The 24639-nt window shown below is 40.2% G+C and overlaps 1 protein-coding gene across 1 annotated transcript; it reads left to right on the top strand.

Annotated features, from left to right (window-relative positions):
• The first annotated feature begins 137 nt into the window (after positions 1-137).
• RabX1 (RAS oncogene family member RabX1) lies at positions 138-24435 on the top strand. Its single transcript, XM_065221181.1, has 5 exons — positions 138-869; positions 15124-15251; positions 15319-15606; positions 15673-15796; positions 23764-24435. Exons 1-5 carry the CDS (start codon positions 827-829, stop codon positions 23907-23909), a joined length of 729 nt encoding a protein of 242 aa, XP_065077253.1. The 5' UTR covers positions 138-826; the 3' UTR covers positions 23910-24435.
• Positions 24436-24639: the final 204 nt, after the last annotated feature.

Raw genomic sequence — 24639 nt, 5'->3', positions numbered from 1 at the left:
GAGAACATACTGTAAGTATATCGTTTTGTATCGTTCAACTACTGTCATTTGTCACTGTTTTGGTGAAGTTTTGTTTACTTCTTTTGTTCATTTTTCCGTTCATTTTCATATTTCCACCGATTTCCACTGAACCGTGCTCGTTTCCTCCACAGCACAGAGCAGCATAAGCAGTAGCAGCAGGTAGTAGCAGTCACAAGTCTCAAAAGTGCAAGTTTTTCGAAAGCTGAGAGAAAATCAGTCGCACATTTTGCGATAACGCAGCTATTGTGTACGGCGTAGAATTTTGCGAAGAAAGTTGTTTATGTGCAAGCAAACGACGATCTAGAAACGATGGACGATTTGAAACTCACGACCGATTAGAATATTATGATTTCAAGTTAAATAGAGCACAACGGGGGTAGGTACCAGATAACACTCGGATGGGTTTCCCCGACACTTTCTACGGTGTTTTTATAACGATATGAAAAAGGAGCGTTCGAAGAGCAGCAATACCAAGGGCTGGACTTTTAGAACAAAGAGAAGGAGAAAAAGGCAACTTGTAAAAATTGGAGAACATTTTCTTGGTTTTTAATTTCGTGAAAAAAAGCTTTTCGTGTGAACGTCCTGAAAAACCGGGTCTAGATCCCGAAATTTACCAGCTATCGGAGCGGAACGAGTGTAGTGGCATAAACTCGTAATTGAATTACGATTACAACGCGATTTACTAGCTTGAAGGAAGGAGTGATCAGCGCAAAGAAACGAAAAAAAAAGCTAACGGAGCATTAAAAAAATAGCGACTGGTAGAAATAGGCACGGAGGCATCGAAGCAACGACAGTCTAGCCAAACATGAAAGCCATCGAGGCAAAAATCGTCGTTTTGGGTTCTCAAGGTGAGTATCTTTTTTCTTTCGTACGCTGTTTGTCAGTATTTGTAGTTTGTTATTCTAGTGTTCTGCTGGTCGAAAGACCTTCGACTATACGACATATTTACAAATCATGTATTTAGTTTAACTGTCTACCGATACTTGTTGTGATGATTCGATCTTCCGATAAATCAGTATCGCTTTACGTATAAAGTATATTATATGATCTATGGAGAAGATAAAAAACGAAATTGTATTTTTTTAATTGAATTTTTAAGTCGAACATCAAAATCTTTTTCTCCAATTTTAAACTTGGAAATTGGATTTTTAACAACACAAACTAAACACCTAATATAAACATTTCAATGCAGTAACAGCAGTGATATATAGGTAGGTTAATATCAAGCTTCCTATAAACTGAAATAATTTTTGATAAAATATTATATATCTTGACTTAGTGTTTGGCCTTCGCCTGGTTTTAATATATTTTTTCATTGATTTATTAATTTACCTTAAAATCATAGTTCGATGACATCTGTTCTTATCTAATCATTTTTATTGGCAGTGATTTTGTAGTCTAGCAGAATTACGATAGTAATTTTTGCGATAAAGTTTGCTTCCATTGATAGAAATTGATTTCGGCAGGCCTCGTATGAACTTCGAACGGTCTATTCCAGTGGTGCTCAGCTGAAGGCATCTGGCGGGTCATATTGCTAGTTTCTATGTGAAATGCGAACTGTACTTAGCGCCTTAGTGAGGGGTGAATTCAAAGAGTCTCCTTAGCGACATTCCACAAAATTCATTGCAGCAATAATAAAATAAATTTTTAGAGAAGTTTCAAAGCAATGCTGACGAGAATTGGAATTCTGAAACCATGATAGAGAATTGTGATAGGAATTTGAAAAGAATCTGAACTCAACTTCAAGAGTCGATTCTAAAAGAATCCTGAAGAGAATTTAACATGTTCAACAGTGTCAAGGAGAGCTTGTTTAGCAGTTAGTTTTGAGTTAATTTCCATGGAAATTCAAACTAACACTAATTTAAACAATTTAAAGTTGATTCTAGACATAATCCTTGGTCAGTTTGCGGGCATACATTCCACAGACTGAAAGCATTCTGTGGGCTGCACAAACTCACTCAGGCCCGCGGACCGTTGGATGAGTACCACTGGTCTAGTACATTTATTTCCATGCATGAACTGGATACACTAAACTGCGCGTCTAAATTAGTCCGTGTTATCTTGCAGAGGATTTTGTTTTTTATCAGTTTCTATTTGCCAGGTTTATGTCACTGCCTTGGATACCTTTTGACTAATCATGAATTAAAAACGTGCGATAATCTTTTAGTATGCACACGAATTTAACCGATGCCTGATAGCATCAAGTGTATGACAGATTACTCTAAACTGAAGCAAGGTAAGGGTAAGAGCTTGACAATGTTGAAACATACACTGATAAAATTTCAAAATTTTTTTTAATGTGTCCCACACATGAATTTTTGCAATGTGATCAACAAATATACTTAATATGTGTACACATAAAAGCCATTCATTTGACTCATAAATTTCATTTGTGCTTCTGGGTGGATTCTGTTTATGTGTGGTCACATGATAATCATGTGGAATTTCACATGGAAATTCGACAATAAAAATGTGTGGAATTTTATTAGTGTAGGGAGCTGTACCGTCGGGTTATCCTATCTTTCTTTTTACATCTAGTGGTGGTTTGTTTACATTGATACCAGGCCAAATCGCCGCTGAGCCGCATCCAGTTTGTGTTTCCAAACTCGGCTAGACTGCTTCAAGCCGTACAATGCCTTGTTCAGCTTGCACACCTCGGTCTTCCTTCTTCCGTCAACGAAGCATGGGGGCTGTTCCATGTATATTTCCTCGTCGAGGTCACCCTGCAGGAAAGCCGTCACTGCATCCATCTGGTCGATCGTGAGGTCGTGCTTGATAGCCAGGGCAAAAAGGTATCGCAGCGAACTATAGCGAACAACGGGAGCATACGTTTCATCGTAGTCTACCCCGTTTCGCTGTGAGTAGCCTATGATGACCAGCCGCGCCTTGTGCCGTTGAACTCCTCCTGCAGCACCACGTTTCGTTGTGTACACCCATTTGCACTTGATTACCTTCCTTCCCTTCGGTAGCTTGGTGAGCCCGTCCCGAGCCAATGCTTCTTGATGAGAAACGGGGTCGTCTTCGAATTCACCATCCATGCCAGATGCTAATGCCACTAGACCGTCGTTGTCACTCGGTCCACTAGTGCTATCGTCAACGGGAAACCATGGAAGTCGCTCGATTCATTGGAGATTGGCTGTGAAAGTGAGATACCAGGAAGGCCAGTGCTATCAACGTGAAAATCTTTGTACTTGGCTGGAAGCACGTGCACCTTTGACCGAGGTGGTTCTGAAGCTTGTCGCAGAGGGAGCACAAGGTCAGTCAATGTGGATGTGTTGGTATCGTTATCACCGCTTGAATCATCTGCTTCATGGTTCTCGTCTTCTGTATCCGATTCGCAAGGCTCGGTCGGTTCAATCGGAATAATCGGCTCGAATACGGTCTCGAACCAGTCTGGCAAACGTTGCCTTGCTACGCCGAGCATCGGGACCTACAGCTTCAGATGGGACTCCTTCGTCTAGGAAAACGACTTCACGACTCTTGATAGTTACCTTCATCTTCGGGTCGTATAGACGATATCTCTTGGTTTCTTCATCGAATCCCGTCAGCACGCATTCGTGGGATTTGGGGTTCCACTTGCGTCGTTTCTGCTTTGGAACCTGGACCAAGGCTTTCGTTCCAAAAACACGAACATGTGAAAGGTTTGGCTTTCTTCCACTCCACGCTTTTTCGGGGGTCACACCATGACCACGGGTAGGTGATCAATTGATCAGATAAACAGCTGTTGACACAGCCTCGGCCCAGAAGCCTTTCGATAACCTGGATTCGAATAGGAGACATCGCGCTTTCTCCACGATGGTCCGATTGGCGCGCTCGGCCAATCCGTTTTGCTCGGGAGTGTAATCGTTGGTTGTCTCGTGTCGGATGCCCTCTTTCTGCAAATAACCTTGGAAACCATTGTTCAGATACTCCTTACCATTGTCAGTCCGTATTGTTTTCAGCTTCTTGCTAACATCTCGACTTCTGATTTGGTTTTCAGGAAGTACACGAACATACGTCTAGTTTTGTCATCGATGAAAGTAATGTAGAACCGATTACCGCCAATCGAATTCATCTCCATCGGTCCACTGATATCCGAATGAACCAGTTGTAACACCTCGGACGCACGGGATCCGCTTTTTGGAAACGGCAATTTCGACTGCTTTCCCATAGGGCAAACGCGACAGTCTGCAGCGCTAGCTTCAACATTCAGTGTAAGCCAAGATGACCCATGCGTTTGTGCCAGAGATCGAGACTTCCAGCAGCATTACACGACAAAACCTGTGTGTTATTCGACGCCTGGTCCAGCTTGAATTGATTGTTGGAGTGGCTATCGGTTGCCACCAGCTCGTCGTTTGCGTTGTGCACTTTGCAGCCATCGTTGTTGAAAGTTACGGGATACCCCTTCTGTAAGATTCTGCTGACCGAGAGAAGATTCGCCGTCAACCCATGAATAAGCTGCACGTCACTCACTGCAACGTTGTCTTGAGCATCCCTGCATACCGATTGAAGATTTGCCGTTCCGCAGGCAACAATATCCATCATGCCACCGTTAGCTGCAACAACCTTACCGTCTGCTTGATCTAGATTTATGAGGAGCTCTCGATTGCTCGTCACGTATTGAACAGATCCGACTTGATGAGCTTGTGGAGCAAACCGATCTGCCGAGAAAGTCCTTTGTCCTCGAATGCCGTTTCCAACTTGGTCCATGCAGCTTCGGCCGATTCCGCGTCCTCAATGTGCACATAGATTAGCGGATCGAGAAGCAGGATCAGTTTCAACCGCGCTCGCAGATCCTTCTGCACATCCACCGGTTCGAATGTTCCGTCTGGTTTCTGCTTCGGCTTCACTGCATCCCAGAGTCCTTCCAGCTGAAGAAAAGTTTTCGCTGCGAACTTCCATGAGGACCAGTTGTCCCGTCTAGCCAATCTCTCGATGGGAGGAATACTTGAGGAACCGCCTTGAGAAACTCCGTTGGAATTCGAACTTGTAGTCATTTTTCTATCTTCTTTCACGCTGGGCCCATAACCTGTAGAGAGTAGCTAAAGACGTCTGTACGTTGGTAGTGGTTAGAGAAGAACTAATTTTAATTAAGACGTTTACAATTAAGTATAAATGTCAAGGCTAGCTTCGATTGCTAACAGCTTCGCTTCAACAGTAACTAGTCTTTGAAGCGGTGCATTTAGCAACGTGAAGAGCTGCAGTGTAGAAATAATATAGGTCTAAGTTAGCCATGAGTTATTTGAATAAAATTCAAGCACAACATGTGAAAAGGGCATACAAGCTTTTTGTAAACAAACCTTCTTATGCTCTTTTTTCGCCACCCATATGACACCAACGTAAACCTTTAACATCACTGGGTAGGGGAAACTTCCCCTTCCCGATGAAATTACTGGTTTGCGTAGGCGACCCTCGGTTGACGAGAAAAGGGCCTACAAAGGTTTGTTTACAAAAAGCTTGTATGCCCTTTTCACATGTGGCTCTTGAATTCGTTCTTCTTTTGTCGTCGCTCAAACGGACTAGACGCTATTTTATTTTGCTCATTGACTTCTCGATACAAGATCTCACTAATACAACCTAGCTAGTGTAGCCGTGTAAAATCGATTTGTTTATTATTTTCAACCACGAAATCCGCTTTCAAAGTGTTCGACTTGACAGCGGTTTGTTTTCTATTTTCAACCAGTAAAATGCATGTATTAGTGAAACTGATCACTAATACCATAGAGGTAGCTCTAAGACTAGAAGGTTCCGAAATAACGTGCTCAACTTTTTGGCTCAGCTCTGGTATTTTCTTCGGTCCCAAGCTAATCGATTCACCCCTCGAAACATAGGAAAATCCACTAACCCCTCATTCTATCTGTCAATCTTTCATAGCGAATCAAAACAAACATTGCGTAGTACGAGGGGGGCGACACATCTAAATCTCGATTCTAGATGCTCAAAAAATCTCACACTAGCGAATAAATCTTCGAAAAATCTTCTTTCATTTCTCGCATCTACTTGCATCGCGCATCATTTTTTTTGCAGGAAATCTTCAAAATCGTGATAAATCTTCTTTCTATCTACTCAGCGTACGCGCAGCTAGCCACAGCAAAACACAATATTTTCTGCATCGTAGATAGAGTCGTCCCCCTCGGCGTAGTACTAGAATTTCGACTTGAATGGGGTAAGTTAATCGTTTGCTTGGGACCAATAGGCTAGTCAAGTAGTGAGCCAATTTAAAATCGTTAGTTTCGTATTGATTGTTGCTAATACTAACGGTGGTAGAGAACTGTATTTCTCCCAAGAGGTTATGGGCCCAGGGAACCGATAAACCGGTTTTTTTTACCGCCGCTCGTAAGATAGTCGCGTTCGGGAGTGTTCCGTCGTTTTTTCAGAGCTTGAGATGGCCACCCGTAAAAATAAGTACCATAGAGGTACACTGAAATGTATTGTAACCATACAATAGAGTTTATTGTATTTACAATAAATCGTATTTCCGCAACGATAAAATAACAATAGAATGTATTGTTTTTACAATAGAATTTATGGTAAATGGGGAAATATACAATAGAACAAGGGGGTTGTTATGTATCTTGCAAAAATCACTATTTCCCGAACAAACTTGAGCCATTTACCATTAATTATATTGTTGTTCTATTGTTGAAAACTCTTACAATTGTAATAACAATATGTTAAAATTTCTTGTACAATATACGCACAATAAGATCGATTGTTGGCAATAGATTTGGATGTAATTGTATTTTATTTTATGGTAATTGTATGGTTGTTATTTTTTCGGGCACAATCGAGAAATTGGGTGTCCCACGTCTAAACGGAAGCAACTACAGCAGCTGGAAATTTAAAGTTGTGCTGTTGCTGGTTCGAGAGGATCTCTGGAAGTACGTGACTGGCACGTGCCCAGTGCAAACGGAAGCGAACGCAGCAGCGGTAGCGGCGTGGCGAAAATGTAACCACAAAGCGAGGGCTTCAAACGGTCTTCTGGTAGACGATAGCCAACGAAATCTGATCCAGGACACCACTACGTCAAAGGAAGCGTGGGAGAATTTGAAAAGGAACTACGAGCGTATGACGCTCACGTCGAAGGTATCCATCCTCAAGAAACTTTGCGACGTGCGGTACACCGATGGGGAGGAAATCGACAAGCACATCACCGAGTTGCAAGATCTTTTCGAACGGCTGTCGATTGCAGGCCAGGTGCTTGATGCTAATTTTCAAGTTGCGATGGTCCTTCGAAGCATGCCGGATTCTTTCAATCCACTTACAACGGCACAGGAAAGCCGTTCTGATGCTGACCTAACGTTCGACCTAGTCAAGATAAAGCTGGTGGACGAGTTCCGTCTCCGAAGACATCGTGCTGGCGAATGGAAGACCTAATTTCGACGATGCAGGATGTCATTTTCGACGATGCAGGATGTCGGATTTCCAAGGGCAGCAAGGTTATAGCTCTTGGCTCGGTATCTGGCGGTTTGTACAACCTTCGGATCACCCACAGAGCACATATGGCCAACGGCAATTGTCACTCGGAACATTGTTAACACTCGTGGCACCGGAAGTTCGGCCACAGAGACTCAGAAGCAGTCGCCGAGTTGGAATCGAAGAATCTGGCTACCGGGATCAAGATAGTGAGCTGCGGTGTTAAAGCTGTGTGCGAGTGTTGTTTGGAGAGCAAGTTTGCCCGGCTCCCTTTCCCCAAGCAATCCAAGAAGAAAACAAAGCAAGCACTCGACCTCGTGCACACGGATCTATGCGGAACGATGAACACACCAGCGCCAGGTGTTTGTCGATACTTCATGGCGATTACCGATGACTTCACGCGGTTCTCACTGGTGTATTTTTGAAAGAAAAACTTGCAAGCAGTTGATTACATCAAGCATTATGTCTTCTTCTTCTTGTTCGTATTTCAAGCTTATTGCTTATCGCATATTAGCTTATTGCGTGCTCTCAAACTTAGTGTTCTAGATGCATTTCCTCAGTTATTAATTGAGAGCTTTCGATGCCTGTACCATTTTTGCATTAGTATAATTATGTGGCAAGTACAATCATACTTCTATGCCCAGAGAAGCCGAGAAATTTTCCAGCCCGAAAAACTCCTAGACCGGACCGGGAATCGAACCCAGCCACCTCCAGCATGGTCTTGCTTTGTAGCTGCGCCTTTACCGATTGAGATAAGGGAGGCCCCTTAGCAATCAAGCAATATGTGCAGGAGATGAAGACAACGTTCGGCAGGTCACCGAAAGTAATTCGATCGGACCAAGGTGGTGAGTTCAAGAACCAGCAACTAGAGAATTTTTATCGTCAAGAGGGCATTCGGCAACAGTTTAGTACCAGCCACACACCCCAGCAGAACGGATCAGCTGAAAGGAAAAATCGTTCGTTTGTTGAGATGGGAAGGTGCATGCTGCTTGATGCCAGAATGCCAAAGCAATACTGGGCTGAAGCAGTAAACACAGCGTGTTACCTCCAGAACCGTTTGCCGTCAAGTGCCGTGCCGGAAACGCCATACGAACTGTGGACTGGAAAGAAACCAGACGTCACCCATCTTCGATTGTTCGGATCACAAGCCTTCGTGTGGGTTCCAAAAGAGAAGCGTACGAAATTGAACCCAAAGTCGACGAAAATGTCCTTCGTCGGTTATTCGCAACAGCACAAGGGTTACCGTTTCCTGGATCTAGCGACGAACAAGGTTCATTCCAGTAGATGAGGTTCGGAAAACCGAACCTCACAAGGGAAGTATCGTTTTTTATCCTTGCAAACCTATTTCCGTTGAGGATGATGAGAAACCCGTTGTTACAGCCGATAAATTCGAGTTGGAGCTTTCGGAATCCGATGAAGACGATTTCGAAGGGTTCTATGATGAATCCTTCAGCGCCAGAGAAGATTTTGACACTGCCACCGAGGACGAAGTCGAAGATGTACGACGGTCCAGCCGTAAAAATAATGATGAACCCCGTTCCGATGATGAAGCTATACGCAGTCATGAACGCCACGAGTGGAAGAAGACAATGGATGAGGAATTCGGAATCCTTCAAGAAAACTCGACATGGGAGATCGTGAAGCTGCCATAGAAACAAAAACCATTTGCATGCAAATGGATCTTCAAGAAAAAGCTGGATGAGTCTGGCCAAGTGACACGTTACATAGCGCGACTCGTAGCACATGGCTTCAGTCAGAAGTTCGGTATCGACTACGACGAGGTTTTTGCTCCAGTAGCCAAACAAACTACGCTTCGAACGCTGCTGACGATTGCCACACGTCGATCCCTGCAAGTCAAGCACATCGATGTGAAGTCAGCATACCTGCACAGAGACCTCACCGAGACCATTTACATGAAGCAACCAATGGGCTATCAAGTAGGATCTAAAGAGGAGGCAAGGGGAAGGTCACTCCGCGCACTAATCTTGAGTCATCTTTTTTGTCAGTGTGCTGGTCATAGAGCAAGCTGCGATTGTTTGTAAAATACCCATCCCGGCAACCCGGTATTTCTGACACCTTGAATGTTTTGGTTTGAAATCGTAAGGATAAATCGGATTGAGGATGATGCGGGAAGTGGCGGGTGCGCGAAATTTTGGAGTTTTGTGTTCAAATGATAGTAAAAGTCCTGTGTTTTAGGGTTTTATAATGCCCTCAAAGGTAGACCAGAAACCTAGCCTTTCGTGATGTGAAAAGCAACGGTCTATGAGCGGCCGGAAAGAATTGGAACCGGTGGGGAATATTGTTGGAGACTTCTGTAGTTTGTTTTGAGTGAGTTGCAGCATTATTTGAATTAAGGGTACAAATGGGGTCTGATTAACTGCCTCTTTATCTTGAGCCTACTCTAGAACCTACATTTCGTAGTTAGATCTATAAGTGAACTGGTGGTCTGAGTGCCTCTGGTATTTTCAATTAGAGACCTTATTGACGTTTAATCATCTTTCTGTCTAATCTGTTTCCCTCTTGCTCGCACTCGTTCGCTTTAAATGATACAGTAGTGTGCGGCGATTAAACGTCAAAAATCTCTAGAGGATGTTCCTAAATAAACAGTCAAACAGCACGTAATGTTGTGAACCTGGGACTTGTGAACAACTTCAATGACAGTTGTCCAACCGTGCTCCCATTTTATTTACAACAATCCAATGCCTACGAGATTGTGCCGATGGATGTGCCCAGCTGTGTCGAATCTAATTTCGGCACAATGTGCTGAGTGACTTACCCCTTGGGAGGAGGTGTGTTTGTTGAAGCGTAGCATATACGGGCTAAATCAAGCGGGTCGTGTCTGGAACCAGAAAATCACGGAAACGTTGAAGCAGCTTGGGTACAAACTATCCAAGGCAGACCTCTACGTTCGGCGCATCGATAATCAATTATCGTTCATATTGTTGTACGTCGACGATATGTTGATTGTGAGTCCCGACAACAACGAATACGAGAGGATCTGTCGAATACTCGTCGAATATCTGTCGAAACAATTCAGGCTCAAACGTGTTCCGGCAGTTTCCGGAAGATTGCTGAAAGGTTTGACATGGGCCAAGCGAAGCCATCGAAAATACCCATCCTAGGTATCCAAACGTGAAGCAAAAGGAGGAGTGTGTGCACCAGACCCGATTGCTGCGTTTATTCTGGGACGAAAAAAAAACTACCTAACTAATTTTTTCCTTGTTTAAAGGTCTTCATTGGTGGGCAAAGCCGAGTCTTGTCACTATCAACAAGGCATAAAAAGTAAAAAGGACTAAGATGTGTTTCTTTGATTACAAAAACAATCCTGTTCTAATAGTTTGAAGTAGAAATGCTCAGAGGGAGAGATGGGCGGAGAGAATATTTTGAGCCAAATAAACTGTCAAAATCTGAGCCAGTACATTCACATTAGAATTTTTCCGAGGATTTCTTATTCTTACTAGATTAAATTTGAGAGTATTGCAATCGAACAGAAATTCAATCACCTTTATGTTTCGTGTGCTTCTCAAATACAACTAGTTTTTGCAATCAACCACAATATCAAAGATATTTAATTAACAAGATATCCCATTAATCAATTCCTCGTACAAGGCAATGGATACACCACCCTTATGTGATCGCAGTGACATCTAGTGAGTGCACATTGAAACTGTGGGGAGTCCCCCGATAACTTCACCACCAGGGCTCAATAAATGACAGGTGTCAGTATGACAGATGCCAGCCGAGGGAAGAAGATGATCGATGTCATCATCATTATATTTCGATAGCAAAATTCTCGCGTCACTTTTCAAATCGACCAATGTAACAAATGTAAACAAACCGAGTTAAGCGATACAAACTGTTGCTCTTCTATCATTGTATGTCATACAAAAACATCCATCCAAATTCACTTTCATTTATTTAAGATAATCAAAGGTAAAAAATTGTCCAATGTACAGTTTGAAATGATGGGTACATGATTGTTACTTCGGTCATTCGGACTGCCTAACATGATTGGTGCTCATTTTTCAAAGGCGGGGCCAATCTAAAGGTAGGTACTATACTCTGAAATCTGTGAAAGGGAATCTAGTATCATGTTGACAAAACGTCCAATGTAACACTCATTGATTATGTCATTGAGAAAAATCGTCGAATGTAACATGTCCGATGTACAACTCTACTTGTCAAAACGTCCTATGTGGTTTTTTCTATGTTGTAGCATGAAATTCAAAGTAAAATTGTGATTTTACCGTTTCTTCTGAATTGTCAACTTTATTATACACTGGCTACATTAAAAATAGTATTGCAAAATGTATTGTTTTTAAACAGTTAAATTAATAATCTGTCGAACTTCAACTTCGATTTTCTCAAAATGGTGGATATGTTACATTGGTCTATTTGAAAAGTGACGCGAGAATTCTCACTTTGTTACGATTGTATCGGTTTTCAATCATCACGGTGTTTCGCGAAAACCCATTAATGGGTATAAAAATACCCATTTCCGCTAAAAGTGCCCCTCCTCATTTAATGGGTAAACTATGGTTTACTCATAAATGGGTAAATGGGTGGTCTGTCAATAAATGGGTGTTTTTTCACCCATTTTCTTATATTGTGTTTACCGTAAAATGGGTGAAAAAATACCCATTTTTACAAATGGAGGATGCAAGCGATCGTTGATGTAAAAATGTTTTTAAAACATTGAAAATAAATGCAGGTGTTCCGCTCAAATTTTTCACGAAATATTATAATACAAGTTATCCATTGTATTGTCTTATCCGTAAGCCTCTCCAACGTTTTGGATTCTAACATTTTCCGGAGATCATTGCTGCGGACAGTAACTGTTTGCATCGAGGTTTGCATTCCCAATGAGCCGGTGACGGAAATGAGACGATAAAATTTCGAAGTGTTTTTTCACCCATTAATGGGTAAAAAATATACTCATTATTCAACCGTGAACTGATTCTTTAAATGGGTATTTTTTCACCCATTTTAGGATTTCAAAATTCCCCCATTTTTTGACAGCTGCATACATGGTTTGAAAATGGGTATTTTTTTACCCATTAATGGGTTTTCACGAAACACCGTGATTACCACGTTATACGCAACAGAAACGCTTGAGAATACAAGGACACATCCAAGCTGGCCTTGTAATATGTTTTTCTTTCGAGTGAACGAGTTTCCAATATCACCACCGGTATCAGTAAGATGCATTGTTTACAATAGCAGATACGTCCCTTCGAAAAAGTAATCGAAAATTGATGATTTGTGAATCTGTTGCTCAACATAATCTTTATAAGCATAGAAGTATACTTCGAAAAACGCAACGTATTGAAATCATTGCTTTGTAATAAAATATGCCATCTTCCTTGGCCAACGCTGCACGCATTCTATTAAAAAATTACATTGGAATAATGATTACATTCCTATTTTATAAAGAAGGTATTTGTCAACGCCACCGAAATCGCAAACTGAAGCTGCCAGAGCTGAGTGATGATGAGTGATGACACCGCTTCGTGTTTTGATTTGTACTGTACCCTCCGCTCAATGGTGTGGGTTCGTACATGCATAGATGTTGGTGTGCGTGTTTTCTTTCAACGCTGCAGTTCAACGTTGTATCAAGAGCAAATTTTCATTACGTCGAATGTAACAAAGGTAAACAAAGTCGAGCTATCAGTGTCAATCGATTCTCCTGCTATTACACTATATACTGTCCGAATATAGGATCAAATCCCATTTTTAAATTTATTTGCCAGTCAAATTGCTTTTTGACGTAATCACCTTCCGATCAAAATAGTTTTCGATGTTACTTAAGTCACCCAATTTCTATGGAGATGCCGTTTGACTTAAGTAACAGCGCTGAGAAACCCGTGAAAAGTGTACGTTCGTCGTTTCGCTTTCTCATTATTAAAGTGAATAAATCGAACTGTTTGTTGCTAAGATGATTTCGGTAGTCCTAAAATGATGAATGGGCTGCACGTAAGGAGACGTAATTGATAATTCTCCCGAATATCCTGGTAAATACACTTTGACTTAAGTAACAATAGGGGCCACCAAACGACGTATAATAACTTTTGACTCAAAACCCCGTATTTTTTAGCATGAAAGCTAGCGATTTGCATTTGTATGATTAAAACCCTGCTAAATATGATTAGTCAGAGGAAAATAATAAACAACTTTACACGGCGTTGCTCGCGCTAGTGTGCGTGCTTTAAACGTCACTAATCTCTATAGAGATTTTCACGTCCGGTTGTATTGGTGCGATATGTAAGAGCGTGTTAGTGAATATCCGAGGAAAATACATAAAGCTGGGTTTAGATTAGGCAAGTCAAATGATCAACTCAGTTGAATTCAATTGGCTTGAAAAGTTGGGTCTGGTTCAACTTTTTTCAATTCAAGTGAGTTGATCAAGTCAGTTGAATGACATGGTTTACACGTTCAATTCGCGTTCAAGTCAGTTGAATTCAACTGAGTTGATCATTTGACTTGCCTAGTCTAAACTCAGCTTAACAAATCGATGTCAAACTCATTTTGACAGATCTACTTTCATACACTTTTTAGGTTAGCCAGAGGAAAATAATAAAAAACTTTACACGGCGTTGCCCCTAAAGCCCTACAGTAAAAGTATGGACGTCTGTCAAAAGTTGTTCCAATCGAACCGTCAAAATGCACCGCTTTGCTCGATTGGAACAGCTTTTTTCAGTTTTGTGGTGACAGTCGTCCATACTTTTACTGTAGGGCTTTAGTTGCCCCCGCTAGTGTGCGTCCGTTAAACGTCACTAATCTCTATTACCAGGAAGTGTTGACTTTAAATAATGTTGAACCGAGGCGATGCTCGACACCCCTGTACCAATGTCGAATATTTCAGAACAGATGTTGTATAGGGGGGCCTGAAATGATCTAGTTTGTTTTTGATGATTTTCACTAGGAAAATCGGAAAATTGTATCGCTGTAGCTTACACGCTTAGAACTCCTTTTCGACGTCCAAGAATGCCATATAGCTGAGGTTTTAGAAACTGCTTTATTCCGCCTGATAATGTCCGTGACACAAACAATTTGGTGGAAAGTCGAATGTTCTTTTTCGATAGACCAAAGAGGAAGTTCTCCATGTGGTAGCTTTTAGTTCTTTTTTAACTTTAGATAGTTACCAGCAATATGGAAAGTTGGCATTTTTGAAGCACTTGTTAGAAATCAAGGGTAAGATAAAGTTGTTTTACCAGATGTTTTAACCCAATGTTAAGCATGTTGTCAAAGACAAGGGGCTTCATGTTCTAAGATGTTTTAATTACAGCTATCGCATCATCAGTCGTCACAATCTGTTCATCCTAAAACGCTTCAACACTGTGGACTGTTTCAGACACGAGATCTTCAAGTGGACTTACAACCCTGTTACTCAACTGGTGCGAACTGAGAAAGAGATTTCCAAGCAAATGAAGCGAAAAAAAAAACAGTTATTGTATATTTAAGGATTGAAATGCACATGAATAACAAACGTGACAATTTTGTTTGAAGTAGAGATTGTTAAGTATTGGTAGGTAAAGTTTTTATTTTTATCAGACCGCCAAAATTTACTTTCATTAAGATAACGGTAATCGTGCTGTAGCACAAGCGACCTTTGATTAATTTTGCACATGCGGAATGTGCATCTAGTGCAAACCAGTAAAACAATGAAGTAAACAATTAAAGCTTAATTTTTGCTATTCTCGGTTTCAGGTGTCGGAAAGACTAGCTTAGTGGTAAGATATGTTTCGAACGTGTACACAAAGGAAGTTTCGCCAACGATAGGAGCGTCATTTTTCACATGCAAAGTTAATCTAGAGGATTTCAAAGTCAAAATGCAGGTATGTCTGATACACCGTTCGTTTCAAAGAATACTTGTAGTACCAGAATTTTAAATTGCCATTGCAGGTCTGGGATACAGCCGGACAGGAGCGATTCAAAGCGATGGCACCGCTGTACTATCGGAATGCAAATGCGGCTTTGCTGGTGTTCGATCTCACGCAGTACACCTCCTTTGTTGAAATCAAAACTTGGGTTCAGGAGCTCCAGAGGAATGTACAGGAGCCAATGGTACTCTCACTAGTTGGCAACAAGCTCGACCTGGAAGAGAAACGGGCAGTTTCCCGGGAAGAAGCCTCACTGTACGCGACCTCGATTGGAGGAAATTATTTTGAAACTTCAGCACTACAGGATCAGGTAGATAGGAAAACTGTGGCATTACGTGCGTCAAAGTTTGCATCAACTAGATTGTGTGTATTTTAGGGAATCGAGCAAGTGTTCATTTCCATTGCTGTTGGACTAATAAAACTTTCTGGTGAACAAATTTGTCCATCGTTGAAACGGTATGAATCGTCGGATTCATTGGTGCTATCAGGATACGCCAGTGGTAAGCTTAGAATTATTATTCAGTTTTTATATTGTTAACGCTTCGCTTATCAAAAAAGGTTTGCTAGTTGGAGCTACCACTCGCTTCGCTATAAAGAATGTTTTTCGGAATTATTAAATCATAAGATGTTTTAATGATATTTTGTACTTGTAACATACAATAAGAGGTTGTACAGCACAGGCTTGGAAAATAATTTACATTCATTTCTAGCATTCATTTATATTCATTTATCTTCAACTTTTTTCATCAACAGAATTCCGTAAACTGATGCATGAAGCTTTTGTAGGTTGAGTGCATACAGATTTGAATGATTCACAAAAGCTGTAGCTAATCAAAAAACCTACAAAAGCTTCCTGCATTATTTTACGGAATTCTGTTGAAAAGTTAAAAGCAAATGAATGTAAATGAATGTAAATGATTTTCCATGCCTGGTAAAAGTATGTTTATGACACATAAAACCTGTCAATTTCACTTTCAGAGAGTCACAATCAGCGATTTTATGGTTCATGAGCGTTCACTCTGACGCTGATTGTGATTCTCGGATAGTGAAATTGGCGGGATTTATGTGTGTGTGTGTGTCAAACACATGCTTTACAACCAGGGCTGGCAAATTTCATTTTCAATTAAAGATCTCGCGATATTTACAGAGATACTTCTGTCACTATCATCGGATGAGAAAACGATGACAGAGATTTTCTTCAAAATCTCATCGAATATTTTGTCATGACAGAACGTGACAGTGTTGTGATCATCGTAATTACTAGGTCATTTAATGCTATTAAAGTTACTTGTACCGAGGAAATCTTAATAATATATTCACTCTACCGATTACATATGGTTGTTTGCTTAAATTCATCTTAATCAGTTAGAAATGTTGATGTCCACACCGCATCAGAATTATTCTCATGAGTGCTTGATGATTGAAAAATGACAAGAAAGCTAATGGAAGGTAGTTTCGTCTCGTGATAGTAAGAAGACCTCTGTTTTCTCATCCTCACATGACGGCCGAGATATTTACCAGCTCTGTTTACGATCACTTCTTGTAACATACAAGATCAAAATATCAGTACCGTGACATCAATGAGATACAGAGAGAGGTGAAGCAGATCGTGAAATATGGTTGTATTAGTAATCCAAAAAATCAACGTAAACGCAATTAGTGACGTCACTAATTGCTTGTATCGTAAAGGGGTTTTACAACACCAACCTGGTCTATACAAGGTGTGGAATTGTAGGCCTGAATGTATTGGTGCACTTCGTTTTTCACTCGGCTTTCATTCCGCTTCGCACGATTCGTTTCTTTCGTTCACTCAATCACCCTTGTAGTGACGTCATAACGTTTGTTTCGATCGGCGCATGCATATAAGAAATTTAATATGGATTTTAGAATTTATGTATGGTACCAAAATTTATAAATGGTCTGCCACTAAATGTTGAGATACTTTAATGATAATTAAATTATCACACTGTATACCATGAAAAAGCAGCCTATTTGTGAGTTTTTGCCTGTTTCCAAGTAAGGAGTTATCTAAAAAACCAAATCGGCAGCTGATATTTCCCGCAGACTTTACAAAAGAATAGAAGCAAGCAGAATCATCATGCAAAAATAGCTACGATTTGTTTTCCTTCTTATTTCGCGAAATTACTTTCGAGTGTTATGACGTCGTCACCATCGTCTCCCACAAAGTTTACATTTTTCCCTCTACCAACACATACGCCAGGGCTAGATCTCCACACCTTGTATAGACCAGGTTGTTACAACACAACTTAACCGACTGCTTCACCTCGGTAATCCAGCTCATTGCCGTGACATGCCCTACACTGAAAAAAGTTTTCACTTAGTTTCTATTAGGAACGCACATAGTATTTTTCCAAAAACAAAAACAATGATTTTTACCTGAATATCACATAGCATTAGAAATTCTATATGAGAAATCATATAGATTTCATTGGACACATAACGTTCATGTGATTTGGTGGTGCAATTTCCAATTATGAGATCACATGAAAGTTATGTGAAATTCACATGGATATTTTGTGATTTATTTTATGAGTGTATTACAGACAAACAGACATAACATATTGAATATTTCTCACTGTAAAACATCGTCGCTAAAACATTACCGCCATCTGTTGAGTACACTGTGATGGACAGTACGCTGAATAGATTGCGGTAGTGTGTAAACGTCAAACGCAAGGGAATTAACTATGCGCGCTACAGATGACGGTACTACCAACTACGATACTTCAAATTGACTGTTAAATGCTTGTTTGATGAACAATTTGTGAGTCTGTTTGTCTGTGCTTCACGTTTAAATCAGTTAGACAAAAAATTAATACGCAGTGATTTATGTTTCTTTACGCGTCATATGATTGTGTATTGTATAGGTACATTTTGCCATAAACATTTGATTTGCAATTTATACAACAAAAAATTGTGTACACTTTGAATCATCTCTATATTAAACAAACACGGTGCATCATGAATACAATCTCTGTTTCGTTGCCCTTGTTCAATTGATTCAGAATGTAAAACATACGTTAGGAAGTACAAGGTACGGCGGTGCTCTAAATCTGTGTTTTTTATTCTATTGACATTTTGTTTTATACGTTAGGGTGGTTCAAAATATCGATTTTATGAAATTTGTTATGCATTAGTAAAGATGACTCGATATGCTAATGTTTGCGATGATTATTTTGAAAAAAAAGTCAATATAAATCGCAACATTTACACACGCAGTTTATTGACGAACCCCCGGTATTAGGTGTAGCGCGGGATTAGGGCAGGTCACGGGCATAATTTCTAATGATTTCATAATTAAAAAAAAAACAATTTAGCAATTAGCAAAGCCAGTGGAAGCAACCTTTTTTTGCTAGCTCATGATAACAAACTTACGTGTCACATGTAGCTCACCATGTGCGTCGCGTCCACCATGTGCAACCTGTGCACGACACAGGTGTAAATAATAAAAAAAAATGCGTTAAGATTTTTATAGAGTTTATGGTCACATTATAGCTGTACTTCTTTACTCCATACCACAAGTGATCATGAATACACTATTTTATAGTGTGACTCAATTAAATCTTCGACCTTGGTTTGCATCAAAAAGGATTAAATTCAGTTCAGATTGTCTGCTTAATCCCTAATGCATTGATTTCTAAGCATGTCGATATCACTACCATAACAAAACTCGTTAAATAGTGCACCTAAAAGCGGGTTTTTTGTTTGGCGGGTGGCAAGTTTGTGAATGGTCAAATGCCTGGTGTAAGCCAAGCAGACTTTCTATCAGCTCTTGAAACATACCACAAATTTTCCACAATAGATGACGGTTTGCATTACTAGTTGTAATTGAAACTTTCAGCAGTCACGCGTCAGACGGGAGCAACACGGAAACAGCAGTCTGGTACGCTTTGGACGTGTATCATATTTGCAAACCGGTTTGAATGTGTGAGTCCAAATTAGATTGTGATGTATGGGTGCCTAAAGCGTGCATTTCTCGCTGTGCACTTAGATATCTGATTGCAGACAAAGAGAGCAATGGAGAAAGAGAGCGCAAAAGCTCGCTCTCACTCTCTTGTCAGTTGTAAATCTCTCAATTACCAGCGAGTCAGTCGTGAATACTTTTCAAGTTTCCAACGAGGCTTTCAGCGCAAACTTAAGCTACACCCGAAATCCTTTTGGAACTACGTAAACGAGCAACGCAGGGAATATAGCCTCTCATCGTCTATGGAATTCAACGGAGAAGTTTCTGCCACTGTTCAGGATATATGCCACCTTTTTTCCGAAAAGTTTGTCAGTGTATTCAGTAATGAGATACTAACTGACGACCATATTAACCTGGCTGGCAGGAACGTTCCAGTAAACGATCAAACACTGGGTGCAATTGATGTTAATGCAGAAATGATTTCTAAGGCTGCGACTCTGCTCAAGTCATCCTTCAATCCTGGACCTGATGGAGTTCCATCTGTATTTTTGAAGAGACATATTGCTAGCTTGTTAATTCCGCTTCTTCGCCTGTTCCGAATGTATCTCTCAGGTGGCATATTTCCATCTTGCTGGAAATTTGCGCACATGTTTCCCGTCCACAAAAAAGGAAGGAAACGAGCTGTGGATAACTATCGATGAATTACATCGTTAAGTGCCGTTTCGAAGCTATTCGAGCTAGTGATTATGGAACCGTTGCTGTCCCATTGCAAGCAGTATTTGAGTGCTGATCTACATGGGTTTACTGTCGGCCGCTCTACAACTACCAATCTGCTGTGTCTCACATCGTATATAACCGAAAGCATGTCGGATCGGGTTCAAACGGACGTTATTTATTCAGACCTATCCGCAGCATTCGACAAGTTGAACCATGCTATTGCGATTGCTAAACTCGGCAGGCTTGGTGTATGTGGTAATCTTCTGAGTTGGTTTCGATCATATCTTACCGGTCGGCAACTAAAAGTTGCCATAGAAGATTGCAGATCAGCTAGCTTCTTCGTCACATCAGGTATACCTCAGGGAAGCCACATGGGACCGTTAATTTTTATACTGTACTTCAACGACGTGCATCTGGTCATCGAAGCTCCTCGGTTATCATATGCAGATGACCTCAAAATCTTCCTACGAATCTGCTCCATTGCTGACTGTCACTTTCTTCAACGTCAACTGAATGTATTCGCTAGTTGGTGCAGGTTAAACAGAATGGTAGTGAACCCAGCCAAATGCTCCGCTATTACGTTCTCACGAAAACAACAACCGATAATATTTAGCTATGACCTGCTTGGCTCGACAATCGAACGCGTGAATCAGATGAAAGACTTGGGTGTGATCTTGGATTCACAGCTTTCATTCAAGCAACACATCACATATGTTGTTGATAAGGCGTCAAGAACTTTAGGGTTCATTTTTAGGATAGCTAAAAACTTCACTGATATCTACTGTCTAAAATCTCTCTATTGTTCGCTTGTTCGATCGACACTTGAGTATTGTTCAGCTGTTTGGAACCCAAACTATAACAACAGTGCCGAGAGAATTGAATCTGTTCAACGTCGCTTTCTTCGTTTTGCGTTGCGTAGATTGCCTTGGAATGATCCGTTTCGATTACCCAGTTACGAAAACCGTTGTCAACTTATCGATCTAGAACTTCTCCGGACTAGAAGAGACTCAAGCAGAGCCCTAACCGTGGCCGATATCCTGCAAGGAAGGACAGATTGTGAGGCTATCCTGAGGCAAATTGACCTGAACCCGACCCGACCGCTTCGTAATAACCTTATGCTAAGACTGCCTCTACGTCGCACAAATTATGGAGCGTACGGTGCGATTTGCGGACTGCAGAGAACATTCAACAGAGTTGCATCTGTTTTCGACTTTCATCGATCCCGTGATGCGCTTCGTCGAAAGTTTTCTTCTGTTTATCGCCGACAGGAGTAACTGACTATGTTTTTTAATGTTTTTTATGTTATGACCATGCTTGAATGTATTTTTTTTAACATAGTTGATAAGGTTAAAATCATTGGGGCTTCATCCAGCCTGTTGATGTAAAACAACAGTAAAACAGAAACAGAGTATAGTTTTTGGATGTACTCATAATTTATTATACAAATTACCGATGGATGCGCCGTTGCGCCAGTCACAACTTATGAGCTTCCCCTGGTTCATTCTGATATCGTTAATAAAGAGTTGATTAATTCAAGTTTGCTACCGAGGGGACTTCATAAATTTTCTCTAGATTTTGACACTGTTTTGTGTCAACAAATGTTTTAGGAAGTGTTTGACGGATATTCTTCAGTCGAAAAAGTTGGCCTTGTGATAAAAACGAGAATTAGTTACGTTTTGCAATTCCTCTTACTTCGGTTAGCGCGAAAAGGACCATAAAAGTTTTCAAATCTTACGTTAGGTAGTGATTAATATAGTAATTGAGAATATGTCCCTCGAATTCATGGAGCTTTTCAATGCAAAAACAAATATGTGGTGGTAAACTATTCGAAACAAAGTTTGGTGCACAGGTAAACAAATGAGGCACGCGACGCCTCTGCATGTATCAGTTATGGTATAATGTTGCTAATTTGTGGTAAATCCTGATATTTACCCCCTCAGACTGCTTCTCAAAAACAGGAAGCACTTTTGTCAAGAACATGCGTTTATGTACATTGCCCATTGTAAATTAAGATCATCAATTTCTATTCAGGAGGATGAATATTGGTTTTCTATCTAATTGCAAGTGAACTGGCAATAACGGAGTATTACCATAGAGGTAACTTTAAGACTAGTAGGTCGCGAAGAAACGTGCTCAACTTTTTGGCTCAGCTCTGGTACTATCTTCGGTCCCAAGATAATCGGTGCACCCCTCGAAACATAGGAAAATCCACGAACCCTCATTTTATCTGTCAAACTTTCATAGCGAATCAAAACAAACATTGCGTAGTACTAGAATTTCGGCTAGAATTGGGTACGTTAATCGTTTGCTTGGGACCAATAGACTAGTCAAGTAGTGAGCCAATTTAAAATTGTTAGTTTCGTATTGATTGTTGCTTATACTTTGTTCAGACTACACTCAAAGATAAATTAAATCAAAAAAGCTTGAAAAGTATGCACTTTCCCACTTTACCTTATTGAGTCCGAGCCATGATTACTTCGACAGTAGTCATGCATGATTAAACTCGAAATAATCTTTCCAGTATTATTTTATTCTTTTTCAATACTGATATATAATAAAAAAAGATTAAAATTCAATCAAAAAATTTTAAAATAGAATAAAAAATGATTAAAAAATATTCAAAAAAAGATAATCTACAATCTAATCAACCATGATTAAACGGGATTAATATCAGATGCTTATTTTTTAGAAAGAGAGGATTAATTTTTAATCATTCGATATGATTAAACTGAGTTTGTGTGTGTTTGTGTGTGTGTGTGTGTGTGTGTGTGTGTACAATCTAACCCCCACTGTCCGGCAGTGTTATTATGGAAGAAAACTGCTTTTTATTACCCTTAAATTAAAGCAGGTTTAGTCCGAGAGTTAGAAGGTGTTAGCTCTATTGCAGCTCCAGTGACCCATTTCAGAATGCCTGGTAATTCACGACCACTCCGAGGTCACTTTTACTTACAATAAGCCCCGCATGTTCACTCTACCTTTATCAAAGGGATAATGGTATCATAAACACACTTCCAGATTTAAAAAATATTATTTCCAAATCTGGCACGTATATAGTTTTGAAATATGTTCAACTGTATTAAATCGATTTGAATGAACATTTCTTACCAATTTTGTTTCGAATACCTCTTGATTCATCTGCTGGCAGCACTTACTGGCCCTTACCGGCGACCAACTCGTCTGCCCGTAAAAGCAACAACGCCTAAATCTCAAAGCTCTCCGGACGTCCCCTCGAAAATGCAATCGAGATATGTATAAGAAAAATCTTCAACTGGAACGTACTCACCAAATCAATACATTCGGGAGCACATTCCCGATGCTTATTTTTCTCTCGCATGCCCGTCGTCGTCGAACGGCAAAAAAAGAGAACTCGGTGAGCAATTTTGTGATACGGAATTTTCACTGAACATAAACCGCGAATTTACGAATTTCACCACTCCCAAATGCGAAACACGTTCAGAAGCACTTTTGGTACACTTTCGATCAATTTCTTTCCTCGATATGATTAAACTGAGTTTAATGTAAAATTGATTAAATTTCAAGCAAAATGGGAATAGTTCAATTTATCAGTGTATAGCTGATATCATGTAATATAGGCTATTTTGATTTCAAAAGTCATACCTACGATTTCCGGTAAAAATTTGACGTATGAGTGCTTATTGTATAGACATTTTCTGAACAAAGTAGGACACCTTTCATGTATATTGTAAAGTGGTACTTGACAATCGATACCAATTTATTACTCATTTTCGCCCAAAAATACTAATGGCAAATACTAATACCTGTACCTACAACTAACAACATACGTTCTGTTTTTTTTTATTTCAGGTATGAATGGCGTTGTTCAGATGGGAATACCGGTCGAGTGTGATAATGTACTGACGGACGGTACCGGCCGGTTGGAGACACCTTCCTGGAGTAGAGAACACATAGCACATGCGGACGAGCAACGAGCTGGCTGGTGCTGTTATTAGGAACTTTTTTCCCAGATGATGATTGCTTGACAAATGACAGAAAGATTACAAGAAACCAGACTTTCACTTGTGATAATAATTCCTGATCCCACATTGATTAATCGAAACACACACTATCTTACAATAAGGTCACATAAGTTTGTAAATAACGCATAACAGGAGCGAAACCTGCAGTTATAAGAATAGCAATTTAGCGCACTAAGCAATGACCAAAAGTATTGGCCGACGATGTAGAGTTTTGTCGTGTATTTCGAACCAGAAATAGCTAGGGCTTCGTATGATGTATTTCGTTACACACTCCAAAAAGCACCTCATGACAAAACTGATCTCTCGGAAAAGAACACGTTCTTCTGCGAATAGGATTTGTGGAGCAGTAAAAATCAACTCATATCACAGCATCGAGTACTCATTCATATATTTATATTCATATATTGCTACGAGGGTCAATTACAAGTCATAATTAAAGATTTGTTATTAGATTACTTCGGACGCTTGTAATAAAACATATTTTGAAAAATTTTACCGCCAAATTTTTGTATATGTATTTTTTTATTCTTCGAAACTGTAGCTTTTATGTGGTTTGCAGTAATCTGGACCAAGTGTCAAATAGACGTATCTGCTTGTCGACAAAATGATGTTTTGGATGCATTTTAACAACATAAAAACTGATAATTGTTTAGTTGAAGATGCTAATTTCAAATAACAGACTAAAGTGGTAATTTTTATACGA

This window comes from Ochlerotatus camptorhynchus, unplaced genomic scaffold, assembly GCF_037179485.1.
Source record: "Ochlerotatus camptorhynchus isolate MF236.1 unplaced genomic scaffold, CSIRO-AGI_Acam_v1.1 ptg000139l, whole genome shotgun sequence".
NCBI lineage: Eukaryota > Metazoa > Arthropoda > Insecta > Diptera > Culicidae > Ochlerotatus > Ochlerotatus camptorhynchus.
Note: the sequence above shows the minus strand (reverse complement) of the source record. Positions and strands in the feature narration are given on the sequence as shown.